General features: G+C 38.6%; 1 protein-coding gene across 2 annotated transcripts in view; it reads right to left on the bottom strand.

Annotated features, from left to right (window-relative positions):
- Nucleotides 1-23,514, bottom strand: part of LOC124613878 (ubiquitin carboxyl-terminal hydrolase isozyme L5) — an 86,207-nt gene that overhangs the window by 56,300 nt on the left and 6,393 nt on the right. For both annotated transcript variants that reach the window (XM_047142611.1, XM_047142610.1), the window contains one exon: nucleotides 17,483-17,546. In XM_047142611.1, coding sequence (XP_046998567.1) covers nucleotides 17,483-17,546 — 64 coding nt within the window. The remainder of the gene's footprint in view (nucleotides 1-17,482; nucleotides 17,547-23,514) is intronic.

The following is a 23,514-nucleotide window of genomic DNA, read 5'->3' as shown; positions in this document are numbered from 1 at the left end:
CACTGGCAGACCCAGTCCAGTTACTCGTAATCTTCACCAGCAGTAAGTCAGCCATCATACACCGGCAGCACTGGCCCTGTAAATGTCCCATGTCTTCATGCCACAGCCTACTACAACTTGGGTTTGTCCTGTAGGCGCAGCACACATATCTTATCAGGAGAGATTTCTGTTGTATACAGCCATGGGGATATTCATCCAAGGGCATTATAACTGAATTTTGTTTTGTTGATAAACATTTATTCTTCAAAAGGGGTTTGATAACGCCTCAGCACAAGGACACTTCAAAGGTGAAGAGGCTGTTTCTCACGTGTTTACAGGAGTAGCAAATACAAAAACTTGCCGCAGGTGTAACTCAGCTCATTTGGGTTTTGGTTACAATAGTCATGTCTTGGCAGGCTGCTCCCACATCTGCTCTGACTCTTTGTGTGTTTGATGGTCAGAAAGAGAATTGGGACCTGTATAATCAACAGTGAGTGCTCATTTTCTTTCCAGTGCGCATGCAGCAATTTTTTTGTTTGTGTTAATTTTTTTCCCCGACTCTTGTCCAAATAACATAGGACTATAAATTATTAGTGGAATGGTTAAATGTGCATTTTCAGTGTCATTCACCTCCAGCTGGAAATGCATATGCCACATATTTAGTTTCATGTCAGACAATGTTTTTCACAGTGTTAATGTGAGGTTGTTCGTAAACAAGTGTCCAAATATGGAGTTGAAGAGTTGTGAGAGGCAATCCCAATCATTTTCAGTCAGTTTGTTTAATATGTTGTCATTCCACGCAGCACTTCACGTTTTGTTCCCAGAGTTCTACGGCAGCAGTCCCACTACTCTCAGCCCAGCCCTTACCTGTGATGCTATTAGTCTGTATCAATTCAGGTGGGCTACGAAAAAATCTTACCTTCACAGTCTCGGATGTTATTGAATTTAGCATATGTTAAAATGAAGGACTAGGTAAGGAAGACGTATTTTTTTGTTTCTTCCAAAAAAATTTCATCTCGGAGATACAGCCCTCCAAAAATGACATTGCACATACCATTTTGAAGATGAGAATTTTTGAAAAAATTTTAAAATAATGTGTCACTGTAACAATTCTAGATATTTTGTTGGGGGTTGTTTTTATTTGAAAGATAATTGCTTTATGATTACACAGAAATCCTCCATTTGGACTTACCTGTCAAAGTTATTTTATTATTATTATTATTATTTTACATTTTATGGCCTTCACTGGACCACTCCAGCCAACTTCATACAAAGAATTTTTCAGTTTCCTGTCAGCCCAGTACTTCTCCATTCTCTCAGATTTAATTCTTCTTTCTTCATCGGGAATCACCCTTCCTATTGTATGTTTCTTGATTCTCGTTTACAGTCTAGTTTGTTTGTCTGTGAGTTTCCTGCTTTTGACAGTTTTTTTCTTAGGTCTTCCAATGTAACCTGTAGCACATCCATATCTCACTTGATTTTTGTAATCCACTTAATGTTGCACTTACTATTCCACAATGTTTCCATTATTCCCCTGATGATCCTGCTCTCTGGTGTTCTGATTAGATGTGCGAAAAATGAAATATTTCTTCCTGATTGTACTCATTACCGGCTCTATTTCCTTGTAGACTTTCATTTGTAGCTACTCTACAGTGTCTATTGTTCTGGTATGATTTATTGACGCACGTTCTGATGATTCTTCCCTCTATTTTGAGTATTTTGTCTATTAGTGCAGTGTTAGTTATTTAGAAGATGGTTTCACTTGTGTATGTTATTCCTGGTTGAGTGGCTGTTTTGTAGTGTTTTAATTTTGTTGCTATTGACAGGTTCTTTTTGTTGAAGGTGTTCTTGGTGATATAGTGTGCTCTAGTCAATTTGTTTATTCTGTGATGCCATGTTGGCTTTTCATTGGGGTTATATGTTATGATTTCTCCCAGATATCTAAATTTATCTACAATCTTGATTTCTTGGTTTCCTATGGCAATTTTGTTTATGAGTCAGTTTATATGAGATAGTTAATATGGGTCATTAATTTGATGAATGTTTTTTCAAAGTTCTTTTACTATTGCATTCTGAACTTTATTAAGAAATTTATGGAAATTATTTATTTTCAAAAATACCGATCAATACAATTTCGATTTTTTTTCCTGTTGATTAGTACCACATAGTTGTACATTCCGTGAAGAGGACAGCTTCCACTTTTAGGTTGAACAGGTTTTAAAAACAATTGAAATTTTTGACATACATAAAACCTGTTTTATTATCACAACACCACATAACAGGCTCATAAAAATCAAAACCTAGCCTTATTTCACATAAGTTTAGTTTTGAAAGATGAATAAGAGACTCATTTTTCAAGCATTTTAAATGGTTCCAAAATGTATGTGAAAGGTCCAAAGACTTTTAAGGTTTCAATTTATACAACTTCTGTGCACTCTGTTTTGTACTGAAATTAGCCAATCAGTGAACTAAAAATGTGTTCCACTGCTTCAGTATCTTCCTTTGATACAGAGCCTTCCTGTTGAACCAAGGAACTGGAGCACTTACAATCTTGAAAACATTGTGAACAGGAAGTGAGCACTGATGGTGGTGGTGTTGTCCCTCAGCTGGAAACATATATCCAGCAGCTGGTCCATGAGGTAGCATAAAGTTCACTACAATTTTGTTTAATTCATAGCTGGTGTCTATAATCTCTGCAGTGCACCAGTCACAGTTATACAAACATGCCGCAAACATCCTCCTCCTCAGGATGTGAATCTGAATATTATCCTGCTGTTTCTGACGTATTGGCCGAGCGAAAAAAATTTCTTCTTTCTTGCTCTTTAAAGTGCGTGCAATGTGAGTTAACCCATCACTTTAATGAGTCTAAAAATATATCTTCTGAATTTATTTCACAGGGGTAGCTTGTTTGGACCATTCTTCTTTTTTCTGTTCACAAAATTCTTTGATTTCCTCTTTGGACAAAAGAATGATGGCTGTGAATGTGTAAGACTTCATGACGCTCTTAAGATCCTCAGCATTCCGAATTGCAGCTGTATTTGGTCTGGAAGGATTGAGTTTTGTAGAATGGTGCTTCAGCAGGTCTCCTACACCATATCAAGGCCCCTTCCTGTGATCAATAGAGCACTGTATACCCAGTCAATTGGCAGAAGCGACTTACTTAATTCAAACAGCTAGTAACAATTTTTAAAATGACTAGGAACACCATCAGAAATAATAATGATCTCCTCTGCCCCTGTTTGCAATTGAATTTTGCGCATTGCTAGCAAAGCATGTGCAGTCATGTCCTGTGTCATCAGGAATAACTGCAACACTTGTGGTTTTGTTTTGAAAATATGTCACTCCTGTAAAAATTGAAACCTGGCCATTACTCCAATGATGCCCTTGTACTTCATGTGGGGTAATTACAGACCAGTTCTCAGCAAAATCACAGTGAAGCACTAAACACATGCCTGGGTCACTGAAACATGTCACTTCAAGGTCACTCCCCAAGCACTGTAAAGTTGGCAATATAACTGACAAACAAGTGAGGCACGCAACATGCTGCATCTTCTGAACCAATAACAGGACCGAACAAAAGCCGGTTCAAGCGTCAAACGCTACCACATTGCCAGCTTCCACGTAAACATTGTACGTTAATGTGTGACCGCCTGCAGTTATGTTGTGTTACCTATTAACTACAGTTTCTATTTATGAAACAATGTCACCAAAATGATGTTCACCAAGCGACAATCCATTGCGCCGTGGGGTCCCATTAAATAGTCAGGCTTTGGAATTGCTACGGAGGTCGCACGTCGCACGAGTTTTACGAAGGGGAAGGGGATTGTTTCTGTTCATGGGCATGCTTCGATTTCCGTCGATAAAGTTTTAGTGCATACCTCAAAAACTCTATAACTTAGTCGAAGAACAGTTATAAGGAAGAGGGTGCTACTTCAAGACTTACAAGGCACTGAAGTAAACAGTGTGGAAGAAGATATCACAAAAGGAAAGAATACCCCACAATAACGAAGTTGCTAATTTATTTAAAAGAAAGTGAACTTTTCTCACGGGGGATAAGGTCACTTAAGATGGCTTCCGTTTGAAAAAGTTAGATGGATGAAAACTGTTACTCGAAAAAGCTAACGTCGTTGCAGCTCATACCATTTTCTTATACAAAATTGTAGGTAAGGACATACACTCAGTCATATGGTTAGATGAAACCTTGATCAACGCTGGAGAGTCAGTTGAGAAATGCTGGACAGATGATACTCCGAATAGCAGCGGTCATCAGCCAACAGGAAGAGGATCCAGATTAATCGTGGCTCATGCAGGATCTTCAAACGGCTTTGTGCCTGAAGGATTTGTAGTTTTTCGATCAAGAAAAACCAGTGACTATCATGAGGATATGGACCACCCATGGTTTCTGCAGTGGTTTAAAAATATGTTGCTCCAGTTTAGGGTTTTGAAAGCGTTTGTGATGGACAATGCACCGTACCATTCCGTGATTTTAGATAAAACTCCTACCAGTAGTGACCATAAAGAAACTATGGTGCAGTGGTTGCAGGCGAGAGACATTGCTGCAGACATGAGCATGACAAACCTGTTGTCATACTCGCTTGTAAAACAAAATAAGTCTGTGATGCCTAAATACATTGTAAATGAAACTGCAAGGAAACAGGGTCACTTGGTAATTGGGCTACCACCTTATCACTGCCATTTTAATCGAATTGAATTGATTTTAATTGAAGTCGAGGTGTACATTAGAAGTAACAAGACTTACTATAACAGAAGTGGAAAGGCTGCTACATGGTCTTGCTACTGTATACGCTACCTCATGGAGGAAGAAAGTAAGACTATGTTTCTAAACTCATAAATGAAGCACAGGCTATGGACGGGATTATAAATGAAAATGGACAATTAATGATTTCTCCTAATGATGATGAAGACATTTTGGTGCCAATAGCAATGATAGTGAAGGAGAACTGGATGGAATTGCGCCATTGTCATCGTAAACTGGTGAGTGTAAATGTATAAAGAATTACTTCTTTCTCTCTACAATTGAATAGGCAATGCATGTTTTGCTTTATTTCTTTCTATGGGTGTGGATAGTGTGTTCTTTGGTATGCTTAGGGTTACATTATTACACGTTTCACATGCAGCTATTATGGTAACAATTTGGAACGACTTTTCATAGATATTGTCATTAACTTCAGGTGGTGTTATTTCCCAGTTTCATTTGCTATCAAATGCTGAGTCTCCACCATCTTTCTATCCACTGTTAGAAAAACATACTTTGTTGTAGTTACGTAAAAACGGCGATTGTGGCTTACATTTACAAAACGTACTTCGGAGTTGTGGGCAGCTATGGCAACATCGTTATCATAGTATAGCCAACAACATGCGAGCTGTCAAGTGGCATGTTTCACTGGCCTGGGTATAGTTCTTCAGCCTGTACACACCCTTTCACTTCCGCAATGTGGTGTTGTTGCAATTTCTTCAGATCCTGGTGTGTTACTGCTTTCACTGACCATTTACCAAGTTCATCAATGAAACTGTCAAAGGCCACAGCTTCCTTAATTAGTTTATTTTCCTCCCATGTCGCACATGTAATTTCTGCAGAGTTATCTGCTATGTCTCCCAGGCCAAGTGCTGTAAAGACAGTCCTCCCTTTCCAGGGCAGTCACCACATTCTTGAAACAAAAAAGTCTCTCACTATACGTCACAGACTGCTAATGACCTCACATGCCCTAGCAAGGTGTCATATGTCACATGCTCCAGTAAGTTCTTCAAAGTTATCACACTAAGTTCAAAATTTGCGCAGTACACACATAAACTGGCATCTCTTGGTGGGTGTGGAACAACCCACTTAGGTTGCAGTGCATAAAATTTTGGTCTTACAATATGTGAAGTTGTATAGTTGCTATTATAAATTGCAAAAGTTTCTTTATTACTGCGAGTCATGTACCTCTCCACTTTCACAGCTTTTTGACCTTCAACCGTTATTATTATTGTCTCCTGTAGACTGTGTGTCTGGAGACAACTGTTCCAGTGGCTGTGGTAAGGTGCCGAGCAAGGCTACCTGCAGTACTCCGTGGCTGTCTGCGGGCACTGATGGTGAGATATCGGCCTTCTTGTGGTGTTGTACACTGTGGACGTCACATACTGTAGCGCCTGGACATGTTTCCTGTCTGCTGGAATCGTTGCCATAATCTTGAGATCAGACTTTGTGGCACATGGAGGGCCTGTGCTGTGACCTGCTGTGTTTGACCAGCCTCCAGTTGCCCTAGTATTCTACCCCTCATAACATCATCAATATGGGTTCTTTGAGCCACTTTCAACACACAGTCACCATTAGCACATCCGAAAACGTCTGCACACTTACACACTGCACCGTACTCTGACATGCACCAACACACCTCTGTGGATGTGGAATGCTGCTAACGTCACCGAGTGACGACTGCAAGTCAAACGCACCGCACGGTCATACCCTGAGGTGATTTAAACCAGCAACTGCCCACCAGAGTGTTGTTTCACCATGTATCAACATTATCCTTAATTTAGGAGCACGAGTGTAGTTAAAACTTGCACTTTTTCACTGTAGGATACACACTATTCAACAGCTGAATTGATACGAGGGCAGTTCAATAAGTAATGTAACACATTTTTTTTCTCGGCCAATTTTGGTTGAGGAAAAAAAAAAAAAAAAAAAAAAAAAAAAAAAAAAAAAAAAAAACGGAAATTTCTTGTGGAATATTTTCAAACATTCCCGCTTTGTCTCGTATAGTTTCATTGACTTCTGACAGGTGGCAGCGCTGTACGGAGCTGTTAAAATGGCGTCTGTAACGGATGTGCGTTGCAAACAACGGGCAGTGATCGAGTTTCTTTTGGCGGAAAACCAGGGCATCTCAGATATTCATAGGTGCTTGCAGAATGTCTACGGTGATCTGGCAGTGGACAAAAGCACGGTGAGTCGTTGGGCAAAGCGTGTGTCATCATCGCCGCAAGGTCAAGCAAGACTGATCTCCCGCGTGCGGGCCGGCCGTGCACAGCTGTGACTCCTGCAATGGCGGAGCGTGCGAACACACTCGTTCGAGATGATCGACGGATCACCATCAAACAACTCAATGCTCAACTTGACATCTCTGTTGGTAGTGCTGTCACAATTGTTCACCAGTTGGGATATTCAAAGGTTTGTTCCCGCTGGGTCCCTCGTTGTCTAACCGAACACCATAAAGAGCAAAGGAGAACCATCTGTGCGGAATTGCTTGCTCGTCATATGGCTGAGGGTGACAATTTCTTGTCAAAGATTGTTACAGGCGATGAAACATGGGTTCATCACTTCGAACCTGAAACAAAACGGCAATCAATGGAGTGGCGCCACACCCTCTCCCCTACCAAGAAAAAGTTTAAAGCCATACCCTCAGCCGGTAAAGTCATGGTTCCAGTCTTCTGGGACGCCGAAGGGGTTACTCTGTTCGATGTCCTTCCCCATGGTCAAACGATCAACTCTGAAGTGTATTGTGCTACTCTTCAGAAATTGAAGAAACGACTTCAGCGTGTTCGTAGGCACAAAAATCTGAACGAACTTCTCCTTCTTCATGACAACGCAAGATCTCACACAAGTCTTCGCACCCGAGAGGAGCTCACAAAACTTCAGTGGACTGTTCTTCCTCATGCACCCTACAGCCCCGATCTCGCACCGTCGGATTTCCGTATGTTTGGCCCAATGAAGGACGCAATCCGTGGGAGGCACTACGCGGATGATGAAGTTATTGATGCAGTACGACGTTGGCTCCGACATCGACCAGTGGAATGGTACCGTGCAGGCATACAGGCCCTCATTTCAAGGTGGCGTAAGGCCGTAGCATTGAATGGAGATTACGTTGAAAAATAGTGTTGTGTAGCTAAAAGATTGGGGAATAGCCTGGTGTATTTCAATGCTGAATAAAACAACCCCTGTTTCAGAAAAAAAATGTGTTGCATTACTTATTGAACTGCCCTCGTATTTCTGAAAAATTCCTGGCAAGAGGTGCAATTGTGCTTTGGTTCATTTTCTTCTGAAGATGGAATTCCTGTTTTGGAGAGTGTGGTCAGTTTTGCTGTGAGTATTCATCCATAGCTTTAGTAATTTATCTGCACTTTCTTGATTCATAGAGCTTATGACTCTACTTCACTGACCAAGATTTCTTAACAGGACTAACGCCTAACTCTGTAGTTTACTGATTCACGATATTTAATTTTTCCTTATCTACATCATCTGCACCATGGGAGGTTTCACCTTGTTCAGATACTATCACTGTTATTAGTCTGTCAAAACATTTAGAACACAAAGTCGTCACTGGAAACATCTTCACTTTGAAACAGTCTTTATTCTCAAGATACGCAAACAGTCAGCACACTCACTCTCCTTTGGCTCCAGTCAGAAGACATTTCAAACAATCCTTTTCACAAAACACTCTGCAACTGTGTCAACTGGCAAATTTCTCATGAAAACACATAACTCACTGGAGGTCTCAGATTTCTTAGCAACCTCTTCAGTAAACAAATCAGCACTAAACATCTGCTATACAGAAACCTGCAATGAAAAACCACGACAAAGAAACTGACAAGGAACTACAATGAAGTCTAAGAAATATTTGCAACAAAGAAAGTGATAAGAAATAACTGCAACATTGTAACAAAGAAATTAGTAGGAAACAATTTCAGTGAAGACATACATTACCCTTGAAAGTTAAAAAAAGATTTTTAAAAATTAACTTTCCGACAGTCGCGCATGTATCTGTGAGATACACGACCTACTTTTTCCTCTAATATTACCGCAACAAACAGTGGTAACGGTTTGCTGGCCCACGACGTCTTGTGTCATACTTTTCTTCTTGCTTCACAGGAATTTCAGTCTTATCCCGATACTGACAAGGTCATAAATGAGTCAGGTGTGGGAACGTGTACTGCCTGTATCTCTCAGATACAGTGCGCCTACTCGGGTAACGCTTTGTCGCCGCTAATGACTGCAGCTGTTGCAATGTTTGCAGCGTACGCAAGTCGGCAGTTGTGTTGTTGTCTTCTAAATGAAGCAACGTTTCGTTGTAGCTACGTGTACTCTCTTTCAAAATGAGTAAACGATATGATCTAGAAAATCCTAAGGATTTGGAAGAAGTACATCGCCTTCTTCTCGATGACGAGGTATCCATTGAAGATGAAGATGACCTTGCAGAAACTTTTTCAGAAACCGAAGATGTACTCAAAACACGATCTGTAGACTAAGACACAGATCATGAATTTGATGAAGAGGAAAATAATGAAGTGCAGGAAACTGATGAACATTACTATTTTGGTGAGTAGAAAAGACAATAAATATGCTTTCAGATGTAATAACAACAATATCTAATAATGGTGTAAGGTACTTATTTTTTTATTTTAGGTAAGGATGGAACTAAATGGAGGAAAGTGCCTTGGAAAGCAACACAGACACGACCTCATAATATATTAACCAAACAGCCTGGGGTACTTGGAGACGCAAAGAAAATGGTAACTGAAATTGACTGCTGGGGCCTATTTATCAGTAATGATATCCTAGATCTAATTGTGGTCAACACTAACAGGCGTATAGCTGATCTAAAAGGAAACTTTGCTCGCGAGAGTGACTCCAAGGACACAGACGCAATCGAAATAAAAGCCTTTCTTGGCTTGTTATACCTTGCTGGTGTGTTCCGTGGTGGGCGACAGAATGTTCACGACTTCTGAACGGCAGATGATCTTGGTCTGAATATTTTTAGAATGACGATGTCCAAAAAACATTTCCTGTTCCCAATAAGATGTGTTCGTTTTGATGATGGAGCCACAAGACACGAACGGCTCAAGACAGACAAATTAGTACCCGTGAGGGAAATGTTCACCATGTGTTTGAATAACTGCAAGACACGTTACTCCCTCGGTCAGAACGTCACAGTTGATGAGCAGCTACCAGCAATTCGAGGCCGGTGTGGATTTTGCCAGTTCATACCATCCGAACCATCTAAACATGGCATCAAAATTTTCTGTCTGTGAGATACCAAGCTTTATTATACTTAGAACATGGAAATATATTGTGGATTACAACCAGAAGGACCCTTTCAGAATAACAACTCCGCCTAAGAAGTAGTTCTGAGACTTGCCGAACCAATATATGGGACGGGTACAAACATTACAGCAGATAACTGGTTCACTAGTTTGGAGTTAGTAAGAGATAGTAAGAGAACTGCATAAAAGGAGACTGTCGTTTGTAGGCACAATTAGAAAAAACAAGAAGGAACTGCCATCGAATTTCGTAGCACCAAAAAGTAGACAGCAATATGATAGCGTATTTGGCTACAGCAAGAATGAAACCCTTGTGTCGTATGTCCCGAAAAAAGGGAAAACTGTAGTCCTTCTTTCGAGTATGCATGTATCGTCAAGTGAGGTTTCGTAAGGTTTAGAGATAAAAACCAGCAATTATTCTACACTATAATGACACCAAATCTGGAGTTGATGTAGTTGACAAACTCTGTGCAACCTACAATGTAGCTAGGTCAACAAGAAGATGGCCTATGGTGATTTTTTTCCACCCGTTGAACATTGCAGGCATCAACTCAAGAGTAATTTTCTTGGGTAACAAGAATAAATACTCAAATCGGCGCGAGTACCTCAAACTTTGGCTCTGACTCTATTGCAAGATCATCTCAAAAGTAGAGCTCTTATTATGACTCTACCTGATGATATAAAGTCAATGCTAGTAAAGTACAAACCTAAAGGAAAGGTGCAAGAAAACGCTGAACAATCCTTGGAATCAGAAAACAAGAAAAGAAAAAGGTGCCAGTCATGCTACAGGGAGACAAAAAAGACTTGTCTCAGCAAGTATACATGTGAAAAATTCGGTACACATCTTTGTTTGCAAAAGTACGTAAAAATTATTTGTGAACAATGTCTTTCTGTAGAGGGCAATCAGTAAAAAGAGACATGCTTTGATTAATTCAATAATTTATTTGTATCTATAATAAAATCAATTTTTTAAAAAAATTCGTGTACTTCTCCATTACAAAATGTCAAATATTTCTGTTAATTTGAAAGTGTAATGAGCCTGATGTTCACTTCTGTATTTGTAAAATCTGTAACAATAAAGGTAACTGCAATTTAAAACAAAAACACAAGAAAAAGAACCTGTAAACAAACAAAAAACCACAAAAATCGTCGCATGTATCCACAGGCGTCATGAAAGTTGACGCGTCTGCTGGAGGGTTAAACCTGTCCAACCTAAAAGTGGAAGCTCTCCCTTAACAAGACAAGATACGAAAATCTGAGAACTTAAAGGTGGAATACAGGGAAATATAAAAGACAGAGATTACTACTAACATCGTGCTCAAGTTAGTAAGAGTCAAAAGCTAAGTGCATTGTACGTAACAGAGGTGGCAGGGGGATGGCGAAAAACAGACAGGTCAGAAAATGAAAGTTGTAGACAACTAAAATGGAATGAAAAAAGGAGTCGTTACAGTGAAGAAATGCTGAGACAGAAGGAATTACCGTAAATTAAGGCCAGGTGGGTGGCAAGAACCAAGGGCGTGTTGCAGTGCTACTTCCCACCACGTAGTTCTGAGAAATGTGTCTGGGGGAAGAATACAGATGGCCCTTGTGGTGAAACAGGCATGAGTGTCGTGTTGTACAGAGTTGCTCTGCAACAGGATACTGTGTTGCCTGTATACAGCCTCTGCCAATGCCCATTCATCCTGACTGATAACTGGGTGGCAGTCATGCCGATGTAAAAGGTCGAACAGTTTCTACATAGCTGGTAGTATAAGACGTGTCATTTCACAGGTGGCTCTCTTTTTGATAATATGTGTTTTGCCAGTTACAGGGCTGTACAGATTGTGGCAGGAGGTTGCATAGGGCAAGTTTTGCAGTGGGGACAGTCACAGGGGCAGGAGCCATAGGGTAGGGAGGTGGCTGCAGAAGGAGCATAGGGATCGACAAGGATATTGCGGAGATTGGGAGGGCAACGAAAAGCTATTCTAGGTGTGGTGGGCAAAATCTCAGACAGAATGATCTCATCTCAGGGCACAATTTTAGGAAGTCATGGCCTTGTCAAAGTAGCTGATTGATACATTCAAAACCAGCATAATTCTGGGTGACAAGTGGTGCACTCCGAAGTTGGTTTTGGAGGAATCAGCAGTACCAGGATAGGTTGTGATGACCTGGAAAATCTGCTTTTGGACTAGGCTGCTGGGATAATTATGTTCAATGAGGGCTGAAGTGAGAGTTGTGGTGTATTGCCGCATCCAAACAAATACATTTGGCTCCAATGCCAAGGCTGTATGGGAGGGGAAGCTTCACATGGAAAGGATGGTAACAGTCAAAATTTAAGTAGTGCTGTTTGTTAATAGGTTTAATCTGAACAGATGTGTGTAGCTGGTCTTCAGTGACAATGAGATCAACTTCAAGGAAAGTTGCATGGGATTCGGGATAGGACCGTGTAAAATTTAATTGGGAGAAGGTATTTAGGGATGAGCAAGAAGGATATCATAGGTTTCAATCAGGTTGGCGCTGACTGAGTGAATGTTCAGCAGCAGACCGAGGGAGATGGCATCAATGGTGAGAAGGAAGGTGTGTTGTGGAGATGGTATGGGCACAGATTTCAGACGATCTAGGAAATGGTTGGTACCTTTAATGCAGGGGGGATGTCTTTGTACTATCAGTTGCAAGGCAAATAAACGTTCGGTTGGTGCTTTGAAGCCAGCAACTGTAGGATGGCCAGGATGATTGGGTTTGTGGATCTTAGGAAGAAGGTAAAAGGTGGGGGTGTGGGGTTTGAGTGGGGGTAAGAAGTTCTATGGATTGAGTTGTAAGTCCTTGTGAGGGGCCTGAAGTTTTTACGAGAGACAGCAGGTCAGTCTGAATCACAGGGATGAGACCTTGGTGGCAGACTCTGTATGTAGAGGTGTCAGACAGCTGGCATAGTCCTTTGCTAACAAACTTCTGTCGGTTAAGTACCACAGCAGTAAATATTTTGTCTGCTGGGAGGATGATGATGGAGTCATCAGGGAATGTAGAGCCTGGAGCCCTGCTGAGGACAAGTTCGGGTCATGCTGTAGAGACCCGAGGAAAGGTTGTGAAGCAATGCTGGATGTGAGGAATTCTTGCAAGGCTTGTAAGGCATTATTCTAAGGTAATAGTGTTGGATTAAGTCGGGATTGTGGTCAGAACTGTTCAAGGCAAGATTCAATGTTAGGTTTGTTGCTGGAAAGGTTTTGGGATTGGGTTGCAAAGTGGTATTTCCAACTGACATTGTTTGTAAATGAAATGGGTTCTTCACCAGAACAGCCTCGTTAGATGCTGGTTTAGAGCTGAAAGTGAGGCCCTTGGATAATACAGATAGTTCAGGGAGGGAGAGTGCTTTGGATGAGAGGTTGAGAACACTGTACTGTTGTGACTGGTTCTTGTGATTATGAGTTATGACTGGTCTGGGAGGCAGAGGTGAAGGGTATGCGATGTTAAGGTGGTTTGCCAAGCCCTGTTTGTTGAAGAGGTTGATAGTGTGGCTGCTTGGGGCGCTGCAAAGGGACAGGAAGAGAAACGCCACTTTTGAGGTAGTTTAGAAGAAGGTGTAACACTTTTTGAGATAAAGTCTGGCATGTTGCAGCAGTCTAAAGTTGGCTTGGCAGATTATACCGTCCAAGGAAACATGAGGGGCAGATAACTGCAGGATTTTGTAAGATGGAGAAGTCTGGTGAAGTGGAAACTGGGCAAATGAGGCACACATGTCACAGATTAGTTAGGTAAGTGCAAGAGAGTGCTGTACTCGAAATGTAAAAAGAGGCTAATGTAGAGTAGGATTACATCCACCAACAGGATATGGGACCTTAATTTTGATAGTGCAAAGGCATATTTTTGAAAAGAACGGATGTAATATATGATAGGATTCATCATGGTAAGAGAGGAGGATGGTTTGGAGTCTTAGAAATGGTAGGAGAGACAAAAATGAGAAAGTGAAATTGTTTTGCAACTGATGTCAATATTGTAAAAAATTAATTTTCCCTTTATAATCATGGGTACTTTAGTGTCTTACAATACAGCAGGATTTCTTGAGGGGTTAATGTCGAAGCCTGTTGATAACGTCATATGAATGTGAACAGAATCACTTTCATACGTCCCTGTCTTTAGACAGTTCCATGTCAATCATTCTTACCTTTTACCTAGGGGACAATACCATCAAGTTTGCTGTTTGCTAATGTTATAACTCACATACAGTCTAACTACTTAATTTCTCTTTCATAGTTCAATGATATCATATCAGTCCATGTTGCTTTGCAATAGGCAATCCTCTTATGTCTAAGAATAAAAACTAAGTTATTCTAGTGTTTGGGTGAAGCACAATCTTAAAAATATTCTGTGTGACTTCCTTTGTTTTCTTGTGCTTTTTCCAATTAATGGTGTTCACCAACCCAAAGATTGGTAGCACCACAACATTTTACTGGGCAGGACCATATTCACTACAGCATGACTATTTTCTGACATCTGAACTTCCGCATCTTGTGTGTGTGTGTGTGTGTGTGTGTGTGTGTGTGTGTGTGTGTGTGTGTGTGTGTGTGTGTGTACCACAGTCCACTACGTGAAAATTACTTTATTCTGAGTTACCATTTCATCTTTAAATTTTGTTTCTTTCTGATACCCAAACCCAGCAATGCGGTGTACAAAAATCCTTGGTATACTGGTGCTCTAAAACATTTAGTGAAGACATTTACTGAAGCCATAAACATTTAATGAAGACATTTGTTGAAACCGTAAACATTTAACGAAGACATTTGTTGAAACCAAACTTTCAATCCCTATGACAAAAGGGTAATTTTTATTTATTTTTTTACAGGCAGTATTATGTCAATCTTAAACTCTTATACAACAGCTCTATCACCTGTGTATGAGTTTAAAAAAAAAATGTCAATCAGGGTGTTCACATGGGCAAGGGGGGGAAAAAAAAAAAAAAAAAAAAAAAAAAAAAAAAAAAAAAAAAAAAAAAATCCTGGATTTTTCCCGGATTTCCCGTCTGAAAATACACTTTCTTCCGGGTGAAAATACACTTTTTCTGCGTTAAGTGACAGTATACTTTTCCTCGGCACTGTAAAACTTATCAATCCTTAGAATGTTTATGGTTTTCTACACAGACGTAGAATTTGCCAGCAGTTTAGAAAACGAAACCCAGGGAGGGAAACACATGTTCTGGAAAGCTCTTTGATGTGCAGCAACATGTACGCTGCATTTTTTCATGTTATGGAGGTATAAATTCGAATTCCACCAAACTCTGCATGTTACTTTCCGAAGCGATGAAATCGAGATTGCGACGTGCTTTTGTAAGCCAGTCGTAGCTCATGTCACGTGATCTCGCCAGCTGATCACAGAATAGGACACGTGATGTAGTCAACCAATAGCAAGATCACTCTTAAGTAGTGTGAACACACAAAAAAGAAAAGTTAATGGTTTAAATTGATATACATAGTGATGCTACAAGAAAAACAAAGCTTTCACAAATATCGGTATCTAAGATTAATAAGCTGCAAGAGAAGCTAAGCTTCCACATATAACGCTGATCTTTTTGCGCGTGTTACACTTTAAGATATATAAAACAAATGTGTCAGTAAAATTTTTAATAACGACATATATGTCTGATCTTCTCGGCTCGAAACTCTTCTAGATGGTCGTCCTCAAAGAGTTGATTTTTAAATGAGAGTCAGAAGCTCTGCAATTTAAGAAATTCATTGTATATTCTCGCACACAGGTTATCTTTCGTAAAAGGAAATTTACTTTGAAAGTAAAACTTTTCAAACCACCATTTGCAATATTTTCCTGTGACCTGTTAGAAATTGGTTCGTTTCAGCAGTTGCCAGAGAGCGCCAGGTAACAGGCGTCACTGCGCCTGCGCAGCTATGATGACACAGGAAGCCCGCATGTTCATACGTGTAAAACATTAAAAGATCTTGCATTATGTCATAAAAGAAACAAGACATCAAAGGATACTTCAAGAGCATCAGAATTTCGTGAGCCATGCTAAAATGCATAATTCGGCTTAAAGTGCACATTTGTATGTCCAGATTCGGGTGTAAATTTTCTTGAGTACCAGTTCTGTATTATGCTTGGTTCTTTATTATGGCATAATGCCATACGAGATAGAAGACGGAAAACGTGCACTTGAAATGCAGCGAACAGTTGAAACTAGCAACAGTGTAAAATTAAACACTTCGTTTCAAATAAATTGACTGCCTCAGCACAAAAGATTAATAATAGCCAAATCTCTTTAGCAAACCGACAAAAATAACTTCATTGTTCTGCAAGGCGATTAATGCTTGACTGCCAGAAAGGTGGAAATAAAACCTGAAACTAACAACATATTTTAGCCTTTTGTAATTATGCAAATGTATTTTAATTCATTTGGTAGCTCCCAGCCACAGAAATCCATTTTGTTTTCATTTAATGTGAGAGCAATGAACGAAGAGGAAACAGCAAATTCACTAAACCTAAACACAGGTCACATGGAGACTACCCACTGCAACTCAGACTACTCTGTGCATCAGCCCCAGATCTACGATATTTCCGAACTGGAGCAATTTAGATAGTGGCGCCCAGCCACACATCTGTAGCCAGAAGCGGGAGGAGGTACTACTCATACGTGACTCAACTGTGCATGCGCTAGAGCCCGCACACAGGTGCTCAAATGTAAACAGTTGTCACGTCACGCTCATCGGAAGCAATTTGTTTTTAGGAAGCACTGCATATTCTTCCTAAGCCTTTGACTCACTTTGGTTGGCAGACACTTGTGTTTTGTTGTTGTTTATGGTACATTTCCTTTGTGACTTAAGTTTTATTTTCATCCCCCCCCCCCCCCTCCCTCTCGTTCATGTTTTGTTACTGCAGTGTTATTCTGCAGAAGCAGGATACAGTAGTACCCTTCTTACCAGTCAAAATAACAAAAATTTAACTGGTAAATAAAACAATGAAAAATTCTCGGGTTTTTCCTGGATCTCCCGGGTCGTATACACCCTGTTAATGTACCCTTTAACTTGACTGGGAAAGAAGAATTTCATATTTAAGAGTGACGGAAACACCAAGATACATTTATATGAAGATAGGCATTTAGAAAACACTGAAAATAATTAACCTGTTAGATAAAACTACTTAAGAGCTAACAAATCCATACACGCACTCACACCCCTCTGAAAGGCGATATTATCCAAGACATAAGGAACTTCGTTCTTTTCACCTGCCTGCTGTTCAGGGCCTCGTCTACTTTGTGACCATCTTTTCATCCTCACCTTTAAGAATGAGATACATGATTTAATAATGATAAATTTCTTGTGCTTGTTTTGTATACAAGCTGTGTGGGAGCAGTCATCATACAACTGTGTAACAACCAGAACACCTACTTACAAAATTAAAAACTAAAAATTAAACACAATTATGTGTTTCCGCATGACACAGTGAATGGATAATTAGTGAAATATTCATACAGCTTAACAAGACAACTTACTTCAAATTCTCAAACTGTTCTGCATCTAGACTCCACAATTCTTCTACTTGGACCCCTTTAACACCTGTAAAAATTATTAATAATGTTAACTAGTACCTATTGTAACACAATCCATGATACACATTTCAGCAACCACTGCAGTTTAAAACAAAATGTAAATGACGATGTACTCTAATTTGTCAGATGGCAGTGTACACTCCTGTTTCATCACATATGCAGAAATTATAGCAGATGAGTTTTGTCATCCAAAAAACTTATTAAATTTTAGCAATGATATTATAGTTGAGGTGTATATAATTAGTCATTTAACAAGTGATTTGCTCTTGTTGTGAATAATGGAAACAGAAGTTTTGCTTGGTCATTTAACTTCTGACCTTAACCCAAATTTAAATTTTATATATTTATAGGGGAAAAAAATAAATAAAATTACAACCAATTTCAGAAAGACTAACTAATTGGTGAAGATGAAATGAAACCATGCAGTCTTCAATACCTTTGCGGGTCATTCCATGTCAAGTCACCCAGGCCTTGACACCAACCATGTCAGATTTTGATGAAACTTGGTACAATTACTTCTTTTATCATCCTGAAAGCACTTGTAAATTTTTTTTGCTGGATCTCTTATAGTTTTTTTTAAATAAATTTTTGAAGTTTTTAGATTTAGCGTTGTTTCAGCAGTCGGAAATCTTAACTTAAATGTGTCCTCACAACAACAAAAATTTGTATGTTAAAGAATACTCAAGATATCAGTATGAAATTTCGGAATAAGTTTGTGTATTATATCTAAATATTAAAAAAATTACCATAAAGATATATTAAAATCTTCCAAATGTAAAAAAATTACAAGTAGTTGTCGGTTTTTTTTGTTTAGTTTTACAAAAACTGCAATATCTAGAGTCTCAGACCTGATAGAAAGCTCAAATTTGTTTTAAAATACTCTTAATTATATAGGCTATTAGATAAAAGAAAAATTATGTTGGCTTTTTAACCTGTTCGATAGTTATCTAATTTTTTAAATAATATTAATTATATTTTAAAAATAAAAAGTACCAAGTGACTTAGACACCAAAAATAAGTTTTTGCCTTCTTGGAGTAACAATGTATGCTTGGATTTTGTTTTGTTATTCCTGTGTTTTGAAGTAAAAAATTATTACAGTGTTAAATAGTGCTTGGATAGTATTTTATTAAGTTTATTCGAACTTTCAGTAAGTACTGTTACTCAGTTTACAGAGATTCTTTTCCAATATCCTATAAAAGTAACCAGAACAGTAATCAGACCAAAAGTGAAATCAGTATGTCAGATATTCAAACCTGTAGCGTAGGGTTATTTAAAAAAATCTGACTGTTTTCAAACAACCTACACACCTTCAAAAAAGTTACAACCGGTACCTGAATTGAGTGAGGAAGAAAAAAATTTGATCCACTTACGGGATCTGGAATTAATCTGTGTGAATTTAAGAATATATGTTCACACCACAGCTACTACTTTTTAAATGTTTTTGAAAAGTATCAAACAACATGTGTAGACCCACTAAAAAACACACACACACACACACACACACACACACACACAAAAAGCCCATCAAAAGTCGTTGAGAAGTGTAGGCTTGGATCTTTCTAAACAATTACTGACAAAAAATAGTAGCATAAAACCTGGACAAAAGCTTTGGTCAACATGCCGTAACTTTTGTGAGGAAAAATTAAGAGTTGAAGTCAATGAAAGTGAAACAGATGATGAAGTCATGGTTGAATTAGAATCATTGGAATCCAGAAATGTATCCCTCGTACAAACAAACATTGCTCTTGATAATTTAGGTTTAACACCGATAAAGTTTCGTGACTTGTCAGAACAAAGTAAAGGGTCTTATTTTAAAAGGAAGGTTAGTAGTATTGAAAAGACTGCAAAAAAGGCGGTTTCAAAAGCATTAAAATATGATGCACCAAGTTCTGATGATGACGAAGAAGATACAAGAAAGCAAAGGATTTTGATGTAATGATTTCTCTTATGAAAGAGAAGATGTCATCTGTTGGAGGTATAGAAAAATCCAGATTCTGACCTTGGCTCCAGATTCTTGGAGTCGAAATAAAGTGATGAAAGACTTTAATGTAAGTGAGTACATGGTGCGACAAGCTAGAAAGCTAAAATCTGAAAAGGGTATTTTGGAAACGCCTGGTCCAAAAAAAGGTAAAACTCTTTCTGAAAATACAGTAAGACTTGTAACAGATTTTTATGAAAAGGATGAAAGTTCCAGAGTGCTACCTGGAACAAAAGACAAAGTAAGTGTTCAAAAAAATGTGTACATGCAAAAAAGACTCATTTTGTGTAACTTGAGAGAACTCTATTATTCTTTCAAATGGGATAATCCCGAGGTAGAAGTAGGATTTTCAAAATTTTGTTTCTTGAGACCTAAATGGTGTATCCTTGCTGGTGCTGCAGGCACACACATTGTATGTGTATGCAGTGTCCACCAGAATGTTAAACTATTATTGGATGCTGTGAAAATTGAAGAATCTTATAAAGACCTAATTAAGAAGCTTGTGTGCAACACGGAAAACCAAAACTGCATGCTACATCATTGTGACAGCTGTCCTGCAAATGCTGCACTAACTGAGTACTTAACTGAAAAACTACTAAGTTAAGATTATGATTTAGAAGAAGAAATTGTAGTCAGTCAGTGGGTTAACACAGACAGGGCAGAAATGATCGAACAGTCTATCAGTGTTGAAGACTACATTTCTTTATTGGTTAGGTCATTGGAAAACCTCACCCCGCACTCGTTTATAGCAAAATCCCAATCAGCAGCCTTTAAAAGATTGAAAGAAGACCCACCACCCAAAACAGCAATTATTGTGATGGATTTCAGTGAAAATTATTCCTTTGTTATACAAAATGAGATCCAAAGTTACCACTGGAATAGAGGTGGTTATACTCTACACCCAGTTGGAGTTTTCCTACGAAATGAGGAAAACAATGTTTTTGTTTCCAACCACTGTTTTATTAGTGATGACCAAGAACATGACACTGGTTTTTTTAACTTTGTACAAAAAGAAATTACAAAGTGGCTGTCATTACATCACACTGACATTGACTCAGTTCACTACTTTAAAGATGGTTGTGCTGGGCAGTTCAAAAATAGAAACAGTTTTAAAAATTTGACTGAACACTTGAGAGACTTTAATTTGAAGGCCCGACACTCTTTTTTTTGCAACAAGTCATGGGAAGTCAATTTGTGATGGCCTAGGAGGAACTATTAAAAGAATTTTAAGGAAAGCCAGTCTACAGCTTTCAGATGAAGAACAAATAATGACAGCAATCAATGTGTACAAGTTTTGTGAAAAAAATATTGAAAACATTCATTTTCACTTTATTGACAAAAAAGAAGCTGATTTGCTACAGTTAAAACTAGAAAAACGTTTTTTTAACAACCCGAACCATTCCTGGAACAAGAAGTTTTCATAACTTCAAACCACTTCCAACAAACAACCTTGAAATTAGAAGGACTACAGATAGTGTAAAACCCTCCTTAGTCTTTTCTTTCCATTTTTCTTCTGATTAGGTCCGTGTTGAACCATGCAAATCATGATGGTAACTGGTACTTTGGACAGGTAAAAACAATATTCAATGATGATGAAGATGCAGAAATTCTATTTCTACATCCTTCAGGACCAGCTGCATCATTTTATTGGCCTGAAAGAGAAGATTCTTGCATAGTAGACACACCTCAATCAAGCGGCATTGGAAGAATGTATTACTTCAAAAAAGACTGTATCAAAAGAACTGAAAGCTCTTGGCTGAAGTGGAAAAACAGTCTGAATCAGCATTAATGTTTATAAAAAAGACAAAATTACTCAAAAAATTCAATGTTTCAAGCAATCAGTTGGGTTATACAGAAGTGTTGTAAGAACACTATCTTTGTACGTAATTCTAATGTAATCTACTATAATTAATAAACATGTTAAAAAGCCATCATTATTTTTGTTTTATCAAGTAGCCTATATGTTTAAGAGTAAATTAAAACAAATTTGAGCATTCTATCAGGTCTGAGACTCTAGATATTGCAATTCTTATAAAACAAAACATCCGTTAAAAAAAAGAAAAAAAATACATATACATATTTTTTCATAGAAAATATTAATATATTTTAATAGTATCATTTTTATCTTCAAATATGTATAATAAATAAACTTACTGCAAAAATTCATGATGTTATCTAAAAGAGTTTTTAAGATAAGCAATTTTAAAGTTTTGAATACAAATTAAATTTACCATTTCCGAAGGTTCGGAAAATGCAAAACATAAAAACTTTAAAAATTTATAAAAAAAACTATGAGATACGGCAAAAAAAAATTTGCAGGTGTTGTCAGGATGGTATTAGAACCATTTGAGCCAAATTTCATGAAAATCTAAGGAGGTGGGTGTAAAATTTATTTTTTATTGGGTGATTTGATATGGAACGACCCTTGCCCTTTAACAATCAAAACCTAAAGGACTTCATAAGAAAAATGTGGGAAATCAATCTGTTCCTCCTGCAGTATGATCTAATGGATAGGACCAAGTAAAAAAGTAGGTCAGGAAAATCAACAATAAGAAAGTGGTAAAATACAGTCAGGTTGGGGAAATGTGTCAGCCAAAAGCATCTAGAGCATCCCTAGTGCAATTCCTGTGGCCTGAGCTCAACTTCTGCAGCTGCCAAGATTGCCTCCCATCCCAGATGGAAAGAGGTAACGAGACCACGGTGCAAATTTCAAATTTTGGTGAATAAACTTCTTTCTCAGATAAAACGTGACTATATGTGCCACGTGGAAGTCGTCAACTAACAGCAGCAAAGGTAATGAATACTCAGAGCTTCAGTGGTGGCTGCAAAGCAGTGAAGTTTGGCCACTCTAAACAGAAATGACAACAGGTTGGGGTCATCTCGCCTGAGAAATTGGTCATAAGCTGAGATCAATATGGAACTGGTAAAGGATAGCAGATTCCCTTTGGGAAAGGTGGAGGAAAGGTTGCCATGTGGCTGCAGACCTTTTATTGCTCTTAGTTCATTCCCAGTGCCCACGGCGTGCCATTCTCTGCTCCAAGACTCCTAAAACTGAAGACCTAATGCCAAACCTAAGTTGGTTTCCAGTATCCCCCACATTTGTAAAATTTCCATCATGGTAACCTCCTTTGATAACTGATCAACAAGCTTTTTCTCCAGTATCTCAATGTGATTTGGGGTACACATGAACGCAACGGGGCTCTCAGTAATCTGGAGGTCAGAGAGAAGATGTTCTTGGCCTGTAGACTGCTTAGAGTCTCACTGCAAATAGGGAAATTCTTGTGGAGTCGAGTGCAAGTATACAGATGGCTCGATTAACAGATAACAGCTTTGCTATAAAAAAAAAAAAAAAAAAAAAACACTGTCTGTATTGTTGGGAGTGCTGTTAGTGAACCCCCAGAATGTAAGGTGGCACAGGCTACGTGATCATCAACCTTATAGCCATCAGTGAAGATGACTTCTGAACTAAAAAATTCAACATGAACTGAGAGAAATGTGTCAAAATGCAGAAGGGTCTACTATTGCCTTTGGTCCAATGACAATATCAGAAAAGGGTAGACTGCTAATCACCATTTAGCGGAGATGGTGAGAGACAGATACACACAACAAAAAGACTGTCAAACAAGAAAGCTTTCGACCAAATGATCTTCTTCAGCATTAGACAAAACACACAAACTGACCACTGTAGAAGGCCTTTTGGACAAAAGGTTACTTATTTGACAGTCTTTTCGTTTTGCCTCTCTGCGACTCAGCACCTCCTCTATATGATGAGTAGCAACTATCCTTTTCATCATATTTTTACATTCCAACCTGGATTTTCCAGTGTTTAAGAGCACTATATGTGATAGAAGGCTGAAGCGAAAAACAGACTGGTCAGAATAAGAAAGATGTAGGAAACTAAAATGGAGTGAAGAAAGGAATGGTTACTGTGAAGAAATGCCGAGGCTGAAGAAATTAACATAAATTAAGGAAAGGTGGGTGGTGAAAGCCAAGGAC

This window comes from Schistocerca americana, chromosome 4, assembly GCF_021461395.2.
Source record: "Schistocerca americana isolate TAMUIC-IGC-003095 chromosome 4, iqSchAmer2.1, whole genome shotgun sequence".
In the NCBI taxonomy this organism is placed as follows: Eukaryota; Metazoa; Arthropoda; class Insecta; order Orthoptera; family Acrididae; genus Schistocerca; species Schistocerca americana.
The sequence above is the reverse complement of the archived record's forward strand: the minus strand, read 5'-3'. Positions and strand labels throughout refer to the sequence as shown.